The sequence below is a fragment of the Gymnoscopelus braueri genome (genome assembly GCF_963280865.1).
Source record: "Gymnoscopelus braueri genome assembly, chromosome: 7".
NCBI classification, from domain to species: Eukaryota; Metazoa; Chordata; class Actinopteri; order Myctophiformes; family Myctophidae; genus Gymnoscopelus; species Gymnoscopelus braueri.
The window spans coordinates 20,336,072-20,356,155 of record NC_137608.1 but is presented as its reverse complement, the minus strand read 5'-3'; the positions used below and the strand labels follow the sequence as shown (position 1 = coordinate 20,356,155).

Genomic DNA, 20,084 nt, shown 5'->3' with positions numbered 1-20,084 from the left:
ACATTTTCCACTTTACATGTTTCTTACCCCTTTCTGCACATCGTATCCAAAAAGTAAAGCATTTGCGCCACTCTCTCAGATGTTTTAAGTTCTAGCGGACCATAAAAGCTATCCAACGAGTTGAAGAAAGTATTTAATTTGCCTCGGTTTTCATCCGGTTACATGTTTTTAAGACATTGCGCAAGAGTTGCGCCCGTAGAGATAACATTACTGATTACCCTACTGGTCAAATGTTGAATTGCATCTTCTAATGCAAAATATTATGGAACCGGATGAAAACCGAGGCAAATTAAATACTTTCTTCAACTCGTTGGATAGCTTTTATGGTCCGCTAGAACTTAAAACATCTGAGAGAGTGGCGCAAATGCTTTACTTTTTGGATACGGTGTGCAGAAAGGGGTAAGAAACATGTAAAGTGGAAAATGTGCGACAATGTCGACCGCAAACGGCAGGAAATAACGAGGAACCTCATCTCGGAGCTATACAGCGGAGGGAGAGGTAGGGGCTACATAATATTATGATCACTAGAGCTACAGAGGACAGAATGTAATCTCTAGGGCAGACAGTAATACACTGCCCTGCCCCTTTTACGCACGCACGCACGCGCGCGTGCAAGCGTACGCACACACACACACACACACACACACACACACACACACACACACACACACACACACACACACACACACACACACACACACACGCACACAACAATAGCTCTGACACGCAAACATGGCGGCCTGTGTTCCACCGCCACGCTCCTCCTTCAGACTCTGTAGCGGATTAATAGCGTTACACCATCAGTGCTGCCGTGCCAAGCTGCGGACACATAGAAAATGCGAGAATCAGAGAAGACATCTGTGCCAGTCAGTGATCAGGTAAAAAACAATGAATCATAATAATGTAATATAATATAATATAACGGACGGATGTCCCGATGCTTTTAGCCGGTGCTGGAATATATCGTCACAGCACAGTGCAGGTGCAGCTTTATAGCAGCAGAATGCCACGAGGAGGTTAGATTTTTCGACCTGATAAAAACCTGAATATAGCCTCATGCTGTCAACAAACGTGTTGGTATTATTATTACATAAGTCCTGTGTTGCCAGTGCGTGAAGAACATGGCACGCATTTGGAGTAATGTTGGCTGCAGGAGAGTACATGAGGGGGAGAGAGAGAGAGAGTAGATGAGATTGTCAAGGTTATCCCTGGGTCGTCATCATGCAGTGTCATCTGTCATGAACACCTGTTTGTCCTGGCTGGCTGGCACCAGTGGTGTAAAGTAATTAAGTACATCTACTCAAGTACTGTACTTAAGTACAATTTTTAGGTATTTATTTTTACTTTACTGGAGTATTTCCAATTTTCAGTACTTTTACTTCTACTCCACTACATCTCAGAGCCTAGGCTAGAATTATTTGAACACTTTAGTTGTTACTTTGTAGATTTAGATTATTATTACAAAACATACAATAACCCCTTCAGCCATAGGCCTATATACATTTCGGCCATTTGAAAATAGCCGATCTGCTCACCAAAATATATATATTTTTGCATTTTATACATTTGAAAACTTGTGAAATGGGACATTCTGCATAATGAGGACTTTCTACTTTATGGTACTTTAAGTACATTTTGATAGTAATACTTTTGTACCGGACTTTTACTTGTAACAGAGTATTTCTACATTGCAGTATTGATACTTCCACTACTGCCTGGCACGTCAGTCAGCTGTTTCCAGGGCCCCAGACCTGACAAATTTACTTACACACAATTCAATTCAATTCAATTCAAAGGGCTTTATTGGCATGAGAAAACATACGTTTACATTGCCAAAGCAGTGTACACACACACACACACACACACACACACACACACACACACACACACACACACACACACACACACACACACACACACACCCACGCGCACACACACACACACACACACACACACACACACACACACACACACACACACACACACACACACACACACACACACACACACACACACACACACACACACACACACACCCACCCACACACACTTTTTATAGGCCCATGATATGACATTTTATTAGAAAAATATCAGATATTAGATTTGATTTATTATTCTCAATTCTGTTTTGCAATTATTCATTGTGTGATTGTGTGTGTGTATTTCTGTCTTCCATGTGGTATATGGACCAGACATGGGGCCGTGGTGATTTCTGGAACAGAGTTGGCTCGTCAGATACACAGAGAGATCCAACATGATGTGGAGGAGCTGATGGCCCAGGGCAACATGAGACCCCACCTCAAAGTTGTGTTGGTGGGGGACGACCCGGCCAGTCGCACCTATGTTAGGAACAAGACCAAGGCAGCCAGCATACTAGGTCAGACTACATCATCACCACACACCTCCACACATGTACAGTAGGATATATAGGATATAACACACACACACATTTTTCTCATTTTATGTTTTTAGATCACACAGACATAATAGGCAGGGGGGGGGGGGCAGTAGCTCAGGAGGAGTACAGCATCTGTCTTGGAATCGGAAGGTTGCCTGTTTGATCCCCGGCACCTCCTGAGTCCTTGCTGAGTGTCCCAGTGTCCTAGCCTCGCGTGGCCAGACAATATCACACAACACACTGCGTGGATATTAGTCTGGTCCCTATCAACGATAGATTATTTTCCAAGGGGCGGTTACAAAAAGATCCAAACGGACTCTATTGGTTAGACCTAAACCAATCAGAGCATCTCCAACCGCTCCACCCGCTCACTCCGCTCCAGAAACTCAAACGCACTGGAGCCCCGCACAACAAATCTCCGCACCATGGGGGATCGGTCACCTTCTGCTCAGCTGCTCCTCGACTGTGGAATGCCCTCCCGGACCATCTGAGAGCACCACAGTCGATTGACACTTTTAAAAAGGGCCTAAAAACCTTCCTTTTTAACAAGGCATTTGCATAGATAGAGATGTAGTTGTTTTATCTTTTTGAACTTCTACTTTGCCTGCTGACTTGATTTGAAGTTTATTCATTTCACTGTTTTATTATTATTGTTGTTTTCTCTTTCTTTTTACGTTTTTAATCCTGTAGCACTTTGAGATTTGCTTCAAATATAAAGTGCGTTACAAATAAAATGTATTATTATTATTATAGCAGTGCTTCCTTGTACAAACCAATCAGAGCAGTGCTTCCTTGTACGTCATTGCTCCAAATAAGGTGATAATCCCGCCCACATTTGGATACTGGGCCCTGATTGGTCCCTCACGACATCGGAGGGAGAGAAATGAAATCTCTATTGAGGGGGGCCAGACCTAATCTGCCGAGGGCTAAAGTGCGATGCAATTTTGCAAAGGCAGATTCGTCTGGAACCAGGCTACCAGTGTCCTTGAGCAAAAAAAGCTGCAGTCTGAATTTTCTACTGTTGATCTATAATGGAAGGCCCGTTTGGGCGGAGGATAAATTGCGCTTTGACCTTCATGCAATACCTCTTATCAACCAATAGTGGTCACTGTTCAGTGAGAATGCACATGTACAATGTACAACTACAACCACCACAGTTATATTATGAACATACTCTACCTTACAGATTGGTCAAAATAATGTTTGATTCACTAAAAAAGTTATGGATTGCTTAACTCTTAACTTCTCCTGGTGAGCAGGTTGGTGCCTTGCATGGCTTCCTCTGCGCTTTTGAGAAAGGCACTATATAAATGCACCATTTACCATTTACTCTGTGTTTTCTGCTGTGTTCGTCTAGGTATCTCCAGTGATACAGTGGTGCGTCCCAGCTCGGTGTCCCAAGAGGAACTTCTGGAGTTGATTGACCAAATGAACCGTGACTGGAAGGTCAGCGGTCTGTTAGTGCAGCTGCCACTCCCTGGTAAAGAAAAGAATACTACTGCCCATTCTGAAAACAAACCAAAATCTATCAATTCAAAAGGCAGCCATTTGGCTGCAGTCAAAGATTGCCACGTTTTACATTTTTTAACTCACACCTGACATTTCTACCCTAGCATCCCTATTCTTGACATGTCATAATAGCCGAACATTCTGTGAAAATAGTAGAACGTTCGGCAAAAATAGCAGATCTACAAGATCACAACCTCGTTGCAATGCGACACGTTGTGAGCTTGTAGATCAACAATTTTTGTCGAAAATATTTTGTGTGCAGGGAAAAATGGAATTGGCCCAGGACAGACCCCTGGTGGACCCCGGTCATCGGGTTTAAGTGGTTAAAGATACGTTAAAGCTTGAACGATTCCTTGGGGTAGCGCTTTTAGGCCTGTCAGTGGACTAGAAAAGGTCTGTTTGAAGGTATAAAATGGGAATAAAAACGGAACACTTGCCGTAGCACTTGCCACTAGCCATGACAACCTTGCAGGCTTATGCAAAAATTATACTTTTTAGACTGATGATAGGTTCTTGGTTTACCTGTGATCCTAGATTACTATTTCTATGCATTTGATGTATTACCTTGTGGGTTTTTACTTGCTTACTGTTAATCGCTCTGAATTAAGAGCGTCTGCTAAATGCCTAAATTGTAAATTGGAACATAATCATTGAACATCTGTGCATCTTCCACCTTATGTAGAGCACATCAATGAGCGGGCTGTGTGTAATGCCATCGCACCAGAGAAGGATGTGGATGGATTCCATATTGTAAATATTGGCAAGCTGTGTCTGGACCAGAGGTCCATGGTGCCTGCCACACCCGCTGCTGTCTGGGAGATCATTAAAAGAGCAGGTAAACCTTTTGAACACGGGCAAGGCAGCCCCTCCAACATGTCACTGATCTTAGTTTGCTGCAATCTGCCTGCTTTACACTCTGTCTCCTGTGTTGTGCATGTACTGTAGCAGTACGCATGTGAGTGTTTTGGGGTGAGGGTTGGTTTATTTCAAGCGAACGTAACATAAAAAGTGACCAGATATTACTTTCATTTAACCATGAAAGCCCTATTTTATACTTCGGCTATTGGTGGTAAGCTTGTAGATCTGCTATTTAAAATAAATTAGTAATAATAATAGATAAATAATCATCTTAAAAACATTTTTTAATTTACATTTAGTTTTTGCCTATAATGACATGCTCAAAATAAGGATGCAAGGATTAATGTGGTTAAGTGTTTCTTACAAATTACATGGGGATGACGATTTTTGTAAGGCCTCTCCCAGAGTACCCTGGTGCATTGTTGTTGCTGCAAGCTTATCTGTCTTGTCAAAGAGATGTATGATCTCAATCGGACTTCCTGGTAAGATAAAGGTCAAATAAATACATACAAATAATCAAATGTAAATGGAACTGTCGCTCCAAGCCATATGCATCTCTGTACTCCTAAAATGTTATGTCCCAACAGCATCAGCAGAAAAGAAATTGCGTGCCAATTTGTTTTGTGCTGAGCTTGCAGTACACACTAAAACAATGGACTGAAAGCTTGTTCCGATCTCGCACTTGTAAGTCGCTCCGTATAAGAGTGTCTAGAGAGGTACACAGTAAAATGTTGATATAAGTCTGTGTGAATATATAATTTATATACTGTACATATACAGTATATAACTTTACAGGTCAGGTTTTACGCTTAGTTAAAGCTATGTAACTATTTTTTTAAAGAATAAAACCTAATTTTGTCCAATCTGTATGGTATAGTGTGTTATCTAGCTTATACAATTGGGGTGGTTGTATTTAGTCTCCCTGCTCTTCTATTGAGACATTTAGATCGTGTCAAAGGTCATGTCTCACCTAGACAGGATCTGACACACATTTTTACCTGATGGTCAAGATTCAATTTAGCCCCTGAGCAAGCAGGCAGGCTCTATTAGCTCAATGGTAAAAAATGACAGCACTGACTTGCGTGGGAAACCTGGTTCAAATCCATGGTAGAAGAGGAAAGTTACGTAGTGCAGCTTTTTGTGCAGGAAAGACCTGGGAGAATGCAATATGATTTATATCCGACGATAAGAGATAATTTAAAAAAAATACGATTTTATTTATTTTTAAAAGTTAATTAGGATAACTTACAATAGAGTACAGAAGTCCTGACGTCACTCGTTCATCCCCAGGTTCGTAAAATAATTTCGCTACGGAGAATAACATTGGGTCATCATAGAATCGTCTCATATAAGAATTGTGGTCCAAAAATAAACAAACTGTCTCTGCGATATTGTCAGGGAGGAGGTTCTGTATCGTTTATGATAGTCAGTCACTTATATTTGATACAGTCTGTTTCTGGCGAAAATGTAACTAATTCGGCGGAAGTAACATTAGCGTTTTCTCACCGTCAGTTGATGCTTCATATCCATAAGAGTCAAACCGCCAGGGTCATTTGTTTATTTTTGGAACACAGTTCTTATTTGACGCGATATTAAATACGTCTATGGGGATTCAGAATGGGGGTGGAAAACCGCGAACCAGGTAGACAAACCTAGGATGTGTAAATTACGTCAGACTTCTGTGCTCTATAAATTGCATGAAATGTGATGTAAGTAATCACAATAGGTCAGAGACATTTATTGTAGGTATCAGGCCAAGAACGCAGGAGTCTATCCCCGTTACAATACGCTAGACCCCTAGGAGATTGATTGCTGAGGTGGAGCGCCACACCTACTATCAGCTCCCTGCACTGAATCAATCACCCAGGATGTATGATAATGCCAGGTGTAAACAGAGTATAGCCTATCTCTACTTGCTCCTATCTTTCTATTGCCTTTAGATGGCGCCACATGATCATTTTCTTTTACAGAGTCATCACTGTCAAGGCAGTGAGGCACAGACTAAATCAATTTAATTTTAACTGTTTAAACTAGAGCTGAGCAGGATGACTTCGACATTAACAGACTAAGCAATGATACTGTATATCTCAGCCATTTCTCATTCTGATGTCTTATGTCTGCTGAAACGAGACACAACAGCACAGATTTATAGGATTTCTTCTCAATATTCTTTCCCCCATATCATTCATTTAAATATATATATATAACACATTGGCAGAATTTGATATATTACCCAGGTCTACATTAAAAGAAAACATTGTGTGGCTAGATTGTTTGACCCATGATGATACTTGCATCACAAATGCTTGGCCTGAATGTGTTTAGGGCATTATTATTCTTATGATCAGTCTAATGACTGTAGTAACTATTTATCACAAATCAACTCACAGTTCCCAAGCCGGCCTGTGCTGGTGGAATAAGGGATCTAGATTCTGTGATAATTTTTTAATACTTGTCCATGCCATGTTTTGAAGGAGTGAAAGTTGAGAGTTAAAGAGTTGAACTAAAATTATGGATTTATTTCCCCCGTCAGGACTTTAACAAGCTTTGTAGAATGGTCCGAGAATGGAATGATAAGTGAAACAGTAATACATCCATGGAAAAATGGTAAAGCGATACATAATATTCAATTTCTCTGTGTCTACAACAGAACAATCAGGTTGTACCGTTGGATTTTTCCAACGGTTGGATTTTTCCAACGGTATCCACCTAAGATTAAATGATCCAGGGTTCGATTCAGCCACACCAAACATTTCTGTGAAAGCGGCCCTGTTCACATGCATACCTATCCTCCCACTCTTCCATCAATCACTTTTGTGTTTGCCGACAAAAGATGTGTTAACTGGGATGGGCGCGACATTGTGGTGCCAGACTGCGGTACACGATTTAGTATGACAGACTACCAAAACATATTTGTCTTTGATCAGGCACATAGATTAAATATTACTCCTGGCAGTGTGTGTGTGTGTCTCATTTGTCTCCTTTTCTGTTCAATTCACTCAGACCAGTCGTTCTCAAAGTGGGATCCGGTGACCCCTAGGGGTCCTTGAGGGGGTTCCAGGGGGTCCCCAGCTAAATTTGTTAATACAGAATCACAATAATTTGTATCCCTTTATCCATATTTTATACCTTGGCTATTCAAAAGTAGCAGATGTACAAGCTCAAGCTGCAAGCTTGTACATCTGCTATTTTCTTTTTTTTTATTGAAAAATCGCATTTGATCTTTGAATAGTTTCCCTTTTTTTAAACACAAATCTTTTCTTCTTGGGGTCCCTGGCACAAAACATTTTCAGATGGTGGACCGCAGCCAAATATATATATACATTTGGGGGTCTTTGGCACAAAAACGTTTGAGAACTACTGACTCTAGACATCCACTTCAGAGATTCGTTTTTTATCGTTCTCATCGCCACTTATTCCCAATTTATACTTCATCGTATGATGAAAATCTACACGCTTTGTCCTTTGATGGGCTTCACGTGATGGGTCACAGTGATCGTGTGCTGCTCTATTGCAACTAATCAACCAAGTGTCAACCAAGTGTCCATTTTGATATGTGCAGGTATAGAGACAGTGGGAAAGAATGTGCTGGTGGCTGGGCGGTCCAAAAATGTTGGGATGCCTATCGCCATGTTGCTGCACACTGACCAGAACCATGAACGTCCTGGAGGTAAGTGTGTGTGTGTGTGTGTGTGTGTGTGTGTGTGTGTGTGTGTGTGTGTGTGTGTGTGTGTGTGCGTGTGCGTGCGTGCTGGCAGCGTGATCTGTTCCTGAGAACTCTGTGTTCCTCAGAGGAATGTGTGTGTGCGTGTGCATGGTATGCACCATATTACCAGTGTTTCATTATGACCCAAACAAAACGTGTCTCTGTGTGTCTCCGTGTGGGTATTGCATATTGTTTGGGTCATAATGAAATGAGCAATAATACCAGTGTATTGGGTTGCTGTGTGCAATCAAAAGATGTTGCACCACCTTGACTTTCCCTGGCACAAATCTGATGATGACCATAAAAGTGTTCATCACAGTGAGACTGATGAAAGGGGAGAGAGCACAATGGCCCTTTGCCTCGTTATCAAACAATAGCTGCCGCTACACGTCTTTCTGGAGAAGGGCAGTGCAGGAACTGATTTTTTGGCATCAACCACTGGTGGCTGTCAATCCCACATATTCTTGTATGGAAGAAGGAAGAAGCCGGGGGAGTGGTTTTGGGGAAATGCAGGATGGAATTTAACGTTAATATGGGGCAATAGCACAGGGCATGAACCGGAACAATCTTGATCAAAGCAACCCGTAGATCTAAATAACCGTGTCTAAATAAGTGCAAAAATGCAAACAAAATTGCTGTAAAAGGTTTGGTCGTTGATGACAGATGTCCTGTGACGTAGTAGAACCATTCTGACTGAGTAAGGGTTTAAGTCACTTCCTGTTTTGTAGAAAGATGTAGAGTCACTACTGGAACGGGTACTACATTCATTCTATACATAGAAACTATATTGCATTGTATAACTGCACTGGTTGTCAGCCACAGAACCAATGGTTATCAGGTAAAAGCCTTGATAAATGTCATGACCACGTAAATAGGCTTCTGATGGGAACCATTTTAAAACATTTCCGGCTTTCCCCATATCTCAATTCTTTAGAATCTGAATATCCTCTGTGACTCACTGCTGGATTATGAATCACACTAGTATACCCTCCTTTAAAACCGCCATAAAAGAGAACCTGTCTAGTTTGCCAAAAGAAATTACCACCCACTGTTGACACTATTTTATTGTGTCAAATTGTTGAAAACTAATAGTTGAAAACTATTTGACACATTTTTTAATTGGCACTACGGTTACGGGGGTTACTAAGAATGCGGTCAGCTAGCCAGTATCTACTGACAAACTATCCAGTAGATACTGGCAAGTATCAGTGCTACAAAACGCAACAGGATTCCTGGGAAATTGTGCCTTTTTAGTTTTCAACTATTTGACAAGAACCTTCAAATGTGCCATATTAAACCCAAATGTAACAAGTGAAACTATCCCTTTAATTAGTCATTCCTCTCCGCAGCATTTCCTCCAATATACATTGACCTCCATTCAGAAAGTTTTTACATATATTAATACTATTCTTGCTAAATGATGGACCTAACTTGAATGATCCTGGCGTAATCCTGCACAGTGATATTAATATGAACACAGAATTTGGCAATAATTGATCGAGTTGCACTGCTGAGAAATTCCAAGGCAAGTGTGCTCAAGCTCATGGTTATAGGGAGGTGAGCGAGCCAGCTCGGTGAAGGTGTCAGTGTTGAGACTAATTTGGAGAAAATTACATCAAGATTGTTTTTCGTTGTCTTCCCGAAAGCTTGCATCAAGATCTGTCCTCTCGTTTTTTGAGTCAAGTTTTGTACATGAAAAAGCAATATTGTGTATCATCTTGTAAGACTAGTGTGTCATGCATATAAAGTAATGGTCTCAGTCAGGGTCAGTTATACATGTTAGCCATTACTGTATATGACATTGGCTTTAACGTCTTACTGTATATATTACATGTATATTACTGGAGAACATCTGGAAGCTTTCTTGCTTTCTACAAAAGTATGGAATGATAAAGAAAACTATGTGTTTATTTTCCTGCAAAGAGATATTTAAAAGAAAATAATAATATTTTTTCATTACATTTTTCTTCTCTCTATGTGATATTGGTCTTGTAGGATAAACCCAGGACAACTGAAACCTGACTAGCATGAGATAACCCTTGTCAGAATGTAACCTAGCAACATCTCTGATGATCTTTAACCTGCAGGATTCTTCAAAAGAGAGACATAATAAACACTAAACAGAAATAGCCATTTACGATACAAAGTCTATGGCCCCTTCAGGTCGTTTCACCTGTTGAACTGAGGAAGTCGAGCTGAAGGGTCTCACATATTTCTATCTGCCCCCCCTCCGCCCCACATATCCCTCCCTTGACACACATGGAGGTCTGATGTGCTGTGACTTGCCCTCCATTCCTCTGATGCTAGAGCCCTTCCCACCTCCTTTGTCTCCCTTCATACCCCACCCCACCCCCTCCATTCCAATATCCTCCAGCTGGTGGAATCCTCTGAATGGGGAACGTTCTCTGAGTGGGCAAAAGCCCCCTGGCTGGGCTGAAGTGATGTGCACCTGCGCGTTTAACGTTTTCGGTTTACGCGTAGTACTATTACTAGTAATTTGGATGACTGGTAGCTTTAGCCATGAATATCCCATAAGGACATGGGTCAAGGTCAGCAACCCTTACATCTGGTTAATTTGAAATAAAGGCACAGCTTTGTCAAATGTTACGTTTGACACATGACCCTACCTTTCTAGGTTGTCTCAATTCATGTGCACAAGTTCCAGGTAATAATCTGGTACCTAGTCAGGGAGCTTCTTTGCAAATGAGACGCATCCCTACATTAAATGTGAGCTTTGAATGTGACATTGCATTGTCTATTCATACTCTTTATCTTGCTAACTCTCATTTTAAATTCCATGCCCCCTCAGGTGACGCCACAGTGACCATCGCCCACAGGTGTACCCCTAGAGAGAGACTGAAGGAGCTAACAAGCCTGGCTGATATCATTATTGCAGCAGCAGGTAATCAATTGCTTCACTGTCATGCCTCATTGGCCAATTTCACAAGGAGGCCATTTTGCTCTTACTGTACATCATACTCCATACGAATATGGTCAAGGCTAGGCTTTGACTTTTACAGTTTACAGTTTCGAATTGCAGCCATCTGTAAGTGCTCTTTTAGAGCGGTTTTGAAGGAGAGTAGGGATTCACACTCCTTATGACTGTTGGTAGAGAATCACAAGTTCAGTGGCAGTGGTATAAATTTGTACAGAGACCATCATCTAATTGGCTAACTGCAAAATTAAAGTTTTAAAGAGTCTGATTAGCTAGGTATGCTCAGCTAGGTATGCTCATGCAATTATGAATGAAAGGTTTTGACAGCAAGGGAAAGCAGATGTGATGTAGAAACCAACAAAAAGAGAATGAAAGAGAGTGACAGAAAATAACTTCTTTATTGAACTTTCGGGGGAAATGACAGATTGTTAACATATGCCTGCCATTGCTTGAATTTCTCCATTTCAGTGATGAGACTGAGACTGATTTTCACATTGCACATCATGAAAATATTTTTTGCCATTCGTTTTGAAGTTAAAACTTCTATTTACCTTGTGATTAATTCAATCCTGGTTATGTTCGTGCTATTGAAGAATCAACAACTGTTTTCGTGTCATATGGGAATTAGCACTTGTTTGGGATTAGTGTGGTTGAAATCCTGTTTGTGTTAAGGATTAAGTTGTTGCTAAACAAGTAATTGTGGTTAGCAGACAAACAAACTTAGGGTGTAGTTTGGGTTAGCGTGTCATTGACTTCCATTGTCTGCATGCTATACACTGTGCAGTGTTTTGGTTCAAATCAATTAGAATATTAATAGTAATTTAGTTAAGACTTGTTTCCATTTGGTTAACTGTAATTGTAAGCCTGATCAGTTGGAGTGGAATGTTCTGTCGTCTTCTCCTTCAACAAAACATGTTTTATTAGTTCCAGCCATATGTACAGGTGTTGGAGCTCAATCTTATAATACTTTGAGACATTTTAACTCATACCTGGCTGACACGCATCGCCTTTGTTTGACATGACCGCCCAATAATGTTCACTGTGTGTTGTGTTCAAAAACATGCTATGCAGGCTGTTCTTTTGAAGCTTGGAGAATATAATAATTCATTATTTCCACCATGCATAAATATGATTAAAGTTCATCCTTTTGCTCTTCCGGGTCAATCACATGACAATTTCAGTAAACTTCCCACATATATACTTGCGATACCAAAACCAAGCCACCCATTGCCCACACATTAAACAAGAAATATGATTTGAGTGATTTCACCCACTTATTAATTTTAAATTTTTATTTGTAATACTCACTTTTTTAATTTAGAGTAGCCAATAATTGTTTTCCCCTTTAACTCCCCAACTTTAGTCGTTATGCCAATTAATTCCTCCCCACACACATTGCTGTGTTGTCACTTCTGTCGTATCCTACTGACTCACTTGCCAGTGAGGAGCCCCCACCGGGAGGACGTAGAACCTTCGTCCTACTCCTCCCGCCCAACACTCCCTGCTGACAGGTGCCGCCCCAGCCTGTAGGAGTACGTGCAACAATGACCAATATCACCCTCCCCCGCCCGGCTTCCCTCCCCCGATCACGGGCCAATTGTGTTCGCATACAGCAGACGCCCGACTAAGCCGGATGCACCACGGTTGATTAGAACCCAAAACATATTAGGTTTTACACAGGTATTTATTGTCTCCGCCAGGCCGAAAGGCATGGCGAGAGAGTATGTTTTCGCCCCTGTCCGTCCGTCCGTGTGTGTGTCCGTCCATCCGTCCGTCCTGTCTGTGTGTTAGCAGCTAATCTCCGGCACCGTTGGCCCGGTCGCTCCGAAACTGTGCACACACACTCCCTGGATGCCAATTCAGAACCTCTGCCCCAATTTTTTCACATGGGCCTGTTATAGCGCCACCAGGAGGCCGATTTGTGCAAAACCCATTTTTTTACATTACTCCTACAGATTTTATCCAAACGTCATGCAAATCGGTACACAGTATCTCTATGGTCATGTGATCAACACGAATCTGTCCGATTTCCCATATTCCATCCTCATTGCCTATGGTTGGCTTCCAAAGTTTGCAGGATTGGTCCGTTTTGAACAAAAAGCCTCAAACTATGCACGCAGCTTGCGATTTCCGTGAATTTTCACACGCACATTCCCACTAGGCCGAGGAAGAAATGCCACCCTTTTCACATTGGCCTGTTATAGCGCCACCAGCAGGTCTAATTTAGCAAAACACATTTTTGGAACAAAATGCCTCAAATCATGAATGCAGTGTCTGATTGCCGTGAAAGACCTAAGAATAAATGGCACCCTTTTCACATTGGCCTATTATAGCGCCACCAGGAGGCCAGAATAACGTACCTGACCTGGCGGAGACCTGTGCTCCGAGGAGCACTTTTTCTAGTTGTAATTGTCTCCGCCAGGCCGAAAGGCATGGCGAGAGAGTATGTTTTCGCCCCTGTCCTTCCGTCCTGTCTGTGTGTTAGCAGCTAATCTCTGGCACCGTTGGCCCGGTCGCTCCGAAACTGTGCACACACACTCCCTGGATGCCAATTCAGAACCTCTGGCCCAATTTTTTCACATGGGCCTGTTATAGCGCCACCAGGAGGCCGATTTGTGCAAAACCCTTTTTTTTTACATTACTCCTACAGATTTTATCCAAACGTCATGCAAATCGGTACACAGTATCTCTATAGTCATGTGATCAACACAATTCTGTCCGATTTCCCATATTCCATCCTCATTGCCTATGGTTGGCTTCCAAAGTTTGCAGGATTGGTCCGTTTTGAACAAAAAGCCTCAAACTATGCACGCAGCTTGCGATTTCCGTGAATTTTCACACGCACATTCCCACTAAGCCGAGGAAGAAATGCCACCCTTTTCACATTGGCCTGTTATAGCGCCACCAGCAGGTCTAATTTAGCAAAACACATTTTTGGAACAAAATGCCTCAAATCATGAATGCAGTGTCTGATTGCCGTGAAAGACCTAAGAATAAATGGCACCCTTTTCACATTGGCCTATTATAGCGCCACCAGGAGGCCAGAATAACGTACCTGACCTGGCGGAGACCTGTGCTCCGAGGAGCACTTTTTCTAGTTGTAATTGTCTCCGCCAGGCCGAAAGGCATGGCGAGAGAGTATGTTTTCGCCCCTGTCCGTCCGTCCTGTCTGTGTGTTAGCAGCTAATCTCTGGCACCGTTGGCCCGGTCGCTCCGAAACTGTGCACACACACTCCCTGGATGCCAATTCAGAACCTCTGCCCCAATTTTTTCACATGGGCCTGTTATAGCGCCACCAGGAGGCCGATTTGTGCAAAACCCTTTTTTTTTACATTACTCCTACAGATTTTATCCAAACGTCATGCAAATCGGTACACAGTATCTCTATAGTCATGTGATCAACACAATTCTGTCCGATTTCCCATATTCCATCCTCATTGCCTATGGTTGGCTTCCAAAGTTTGCAGGATTGGTCCGTTTTGAACAAAAAGCCTCAAACTATGCACGCAGCTTGCGATTTCCGTGAATTTTCACACGCACATTCCCACTAAGCCGAGGAAGAAATGCCACCCTTTTCACATTGGCCTGTTATAGCGCCACCAGCAGGTCTAATTTAGCAAAACACATTTTTGGAACAAAATGCCTCAAATCATGAATGCAGTGTCTGATTGCCGTGAAAGACCTAAGAATAAATGGCACCCTTTTCACATTGGCCTATTATAGCGCCACCAGGAGGCCAGAATAACGTACCTGACCTGGCGGAGACCTGTGCTCCGAGGAGCACTTTTTCTAGTTGTAATTGTCTCCGCCAGGCCGAAAGGCATGGCGAGAGAGTATGTTTTCGCCCCTGTCCGTCCGTCCTGTCTGTGTGTTAGCAGCTAATCTCTGGCACCGTTGGCCCGGTCGCTCCGAAACTGTGCACACACACTCCCTGGATGCCAATTCAGAACCTCTGCCCCAATTTTTTCACATGGGCCTGTTATAGCGCCACCAGGAGGCCGATTTGTGCAAAACCCTTTTTTTTTACATTACTCCTACAGATTTTATCCAAACGTCATGCAAATCGGTACACAGTATCTCTATAGTCATGTGATCAACACAATTCTGTCCGATTTCCCATATTCCATCCTCATTGCCTATGGTTGGCTTCCAAAGTTTGCAGGATTGGTCCGTTTTGAACAAAAAGCCTCAAACTATGCACGCAGCTTGCGATTTCCGTGAATTTTCACACGCACATTCCCACTAAGCCGAGGAAGAAATGCCACCCTTTTCACATTGGCCTGTTATAGCGCCACCAGCAGGTCTAATTTAGCAAAACACATTTTTGGAACAAAATGCCTCAAATCATGAATGCAGTGTCTGATTGCCGTGAAAACCCTAAGAATAAATGGCACCCTTTTCACATTGGCCTATTATAGCGCCACCAGGAGGCCACAATAACGTACCTGACCTGGCGGAGACCTGTGCTCCGAGGAGCACTTTTTCTAGTTATACTCTGTTGTGAAATTGTATACATTCCAGTTCCACTCATATTAAAATGTTAAGAGGAGGTGAGAGGTGGTGGTGTTTACATTGTTGCGTTCAATTGCAAGTCTTCAAACTATTCAAGTTTTGGAATTGTGAATGTGAATCAGTGGAGAAATCGAGTGTAGAGATAGCAGTCTCTGCACATTAATTTATCCATTTGTAACTCTGAGATTGTACAAATGTACCATTTGATACATTTTGTACTGTACACTTATGTATGGGACTGAGACACGGACCCTCAGACAGGAAAGGGCCCTGGATGGAGTCTACACAAGAATGATATGAATGGCACTATGTGTCACACGGACGGACCACATCAGAAATATGGTCCTCCACCGGAACCTACCACGGGTCACAGACAAAGTCAGAGAGAAAAGGATGAGGCTGGGAGGTCACTGCGTCAGGCACCCGGAACTAGTGGGAAGCAAATTGGCACTATGGGAGCCAACCCAGGGCAAAGCCAAGAAAGGCAAGAAGCGCACCACCTACGTAGATGAACTGCGGCGCGACAGCTTAGCTAACAACACTGTAGAACTCAAGACCATAATGCTAGATAGGAGTGTGGAGGGCATTCAGCTATTCAGGAGTCCCGAGTTGGTGTTGGCTAGACCGCACACTCACATCGCATCGCATCAGAGTTAAATTAACAGTGAGGATTTGAGTGTGTGATGTTTTGAAACAGAAAGAGTAAAGGAATAGCATGGTGTGTGTGTCAGGGGGCGGCCATAGCTGAGTGGTTAGTGAGCCCGCCTAGGGAGCCAGAGGCCCTGGTTGCCCCAGGTACGATTCCAGGCCACGCCAGCATATGTGTCGATGAAATGAAATTTGTCCCTGAGCAAGACTCTTCCCTAATTGCTCACAGGCCCTCATTGGAAACAAGCCCGCAAGGACTTTCATGAACGTCCTGTTAAAAGGAATTATCCTTATCAGGCTCGTTGACTCTGTAGTCCAGCACAGGGAAGGAATATTTCCACATTAAGGAAAAGAATAATGGAATACTGTGCAGTAACAGCTGTTAACGTGTAGTCCTTTGTGCTGTTAGGGGTTCCTGGGCTGATCACAGCAGACATGGTGAAAGAGGGGGCAGCAGTCATTGACGTTGGAATCAACCGTGTTAAGGACACGAGGACAGGAAAGCTCCGACTCGTTGGCGATGTGGACTTTGAGGGTAAGTAACTTTAACCACATAAGCCCTATTTTATACTTTGTCATACGATATTCCCACTCTCACAAAGTGTTGCATCGTGGCAGGTTGTGAGCTTGTAGATTGGCCATTTTCCGCTATTTTTTCAAATTGATGACACATTTTCTAAAATATTAATACATTCCTACAATGACATACCCCAAATAAGGACGCCAGGTAGAAAGTGGTTATATCACCATATTCAGCTACAGTAAATGCAATTTTATGAAATGCAGTAAAGTCCACAATGTCACGGACATGACTGATGTCGTAGACCAACGCAATGACCCAGGCAATGCTGGGCACCCTGGCTAGTTACCGGAGCATTTGGTTACATTTGTAACACTCAATTATAAATGGATAAATGAACACTGAGAACTTTACTGTGTATTAATGCAATTCTGCATGGTTTCTACTTCATATTTCTGGAATGAAGCTGTGACCTCGAAGCCTAATTTATGCTCTGTCACACAATGACTTAAAGTAGATAATAGGGTTATATGAACAACTCTTGCTGTCCTGCCAAAAGCAAAAATGAGTTTCCAAACCCTATTTAGATTTGGAATGCCAACAGGGTTTGCAAATAAAAATACATTTGGTTTCCTGCCACCGTTATCAACCTTTAGCCTCCATGCAAACATCAACTGTCAGCAACACATTTCCTTGTCCCCAAAACACTTTTCCAATCACTGCCCTGTGTTGGTTGCTGATAAGAGACTAACTTAATACCCATCTTTGGCTCCTCACAGGTGTGAGGGAGAAGGCAGGTTTCATTACTCCAGTCCCAGGAGGAGTGGGGCCGATGACAGTAGCCATGTTGATGAAGAACACTGTGACTGCTGCCAGGAACGCACTGCTGCATTAACACAGACACACACATAATCACAATCACAAACACACACACACACACACACACACACACACACACACACACACACACACACACACACACACACACACACACACACAACACACACACACACACACACACACACACACACACACACACACGTATCAGGTATAACAGGTATCCACTACTGCTCACCTATGGAAAATGCGCAGATCTTGCCTTAAGGAAATATGACATCATCACCCACAAGTATGCAAGTATGCTACTGTAGGACTAAACTCAGAACAACAATTACGCCAATCAAAACAGAAAACAGTAGACTTTCTCACACACACACACACACACACACACACACACACACACACACACACACACACACACACACACACACACACACACACACACACACACACACACACACACACACACACACACACACACACACAGTTCATTTAAATATTATATTATTTATTTTCAGAGTTAACTTTTTTGAGATTTGAGATTCATATTTTTTCTACTGAAGCTGGTTATGATCATTTTTGAGTATCCAGATTTACTGGAAAGAGTAATCATTAAATAAAAGGTTTTCTGGCATATATATTGGTTTCTCTTTATTCCGATTAATAAGTTTTAGTTTAATTGTTTATTTATTTTTTAAACTTGTGTCAGTCCAATCTCTAAAGCTTGAAATACACCCAGCTGAAAGTCGGCTGCAAACAGTGGCGATTCTGAGCGGAGGCAGGGTTCAATTTATTTATTTTTATTAACAGAGGGGGACATTTTCTTAACCACGTTAGCCCTATATACTGTACGTCTTCATATGACAAATAGCAAAAACAGCCGATCTACAAGCTCACCATCTAGTCTAATTTATAATATATCGCTTGAAAAAGCGATAAAAACTGATCTTCTAGATGTCGCGACACATTGATAGATTGAAGATCTGTTGTTTTTGGTAAGTGACACCATCGTGCGATGGAGTATAAATTGAGCAAATTAAACAATTTAAACCCTATATACTTTGTTAACTAGGCCCCCTCCTTTTTTCCCCTGTACAACACCAAATCTCACAACACATAGTGTGTAAAATGTGTTCACGTGTTCACAGCGCTGACATGTTTTGAGCTTGTAGATCAGCTAATTTTGCAGAAAGTTTGCTCTGAAGAATAGGGTTCATGTGGTTAATGCTCGCTAGTTTATTTGGCCTATCTAGGCCGATAATGAACCCCTAATGTTGCTATTGCTGAGGTAATGTAATTATCTAGAGAGATGAATCCATATCTTGTCTGTACGAGCGTTCTAATTCCTCCCTTATTAGGATAGGTTTGACTCATTGATAAAGCACATGGATCCAACTCGACACAACATGATGGGCAGGATGTGCAGCTCAACCCGTTCACCCACACTGGTATTCATCTTCTGGCACAGCTGTATAGGTTAGCTGGACCAGCACAGTCTTCAAGAGGTGGTTCTGGTTAAAAAGGTGGTTGTGTATTATGGTCAAAATACCAAAAGAGCCCATTTGTCTCCAAGTATGACATAGCGTAAAGGGGTTAAAGTGGCAAGAATCGGCAGTGATCCCTTAAAAGAAATATCACAATTTCCCTGAATGAGTGCTCTGATGCCTCCATTTGCACAAAAAATGGTTTAGAGCTCCTTGTGGAAAATGCCATGATGCTTTTCCTACTCAAATTCGATGCTATTGGCTCAAACTTGACCAGCTGCAGGTGTAGTGTGGCATGATGTAATGTCCCTGCTGTTGTTGATGGTCAGCTTGGTCTAACTTGGCCTTTAAAGCGCAATGCCACTTTGGTAAAGGTTTGGGTTGTGTAGTTACCTTGCCATGATGTAACTTGGTAGGATCAGCTATGTTTGTATCGGTTTATGTGCTAAAAGAGTGACTTTGAGAGCTCATTCACTGTGCAATGAGGAGCTATTTTAATATCAATTTCTAAAAGACAGAGCAACTGTTTAAGATATCTCACCAATATTTGGAGTCACATTGTGGCAAGGTAACTTACACAACCCGGTCCCAAACCACACAATCTGAAATGTTTTTGAATTAAATTATTTTTTAAATTTGGAAAGAAAAATCTTTATATTATAGATTTTCTCATT

General features: G+C 42.1%; 1 protein-coding gene across 1 annotated transcript; it reads left to right on the top strand.

The window, feature by feature from the left end:
* Nucleotides 1-732: 732 nt before the first annotated feature.
* Nucleotides 733-18,564, top strand: LOC308089318 (bifunctional methylenetetrahydrofolate dehydrogenase/cyclohydrolase 2, mitochondrial-like; the record flags this gene model as incomplete). The annotated part of the gene is made up of 8 exons (XM_080433980.1): nucleotides 733-878; nucleotides 2,193-2,377; nucleotides 3,756-3,878; nucleotides 4,590-4,742; nucleotides 8,328-8,435; nucleotides 11,281-11,373; nucleotides 16,976-17,101; nucleotides 17,866-18,564. The coding sequence occupies 8 exons, from the start codon at nucleotides 733-735 to the stop codon at nucleotides 17,979-17,981; spliced, it is 1,050 nt and encodes a 349-aa protein (XP_080290106.1). The 3' UTR covers nucleotides 17,982-18,564.
* Nucleotides 18,565-20,084: the final 1,520 nt, after the last annotated feature.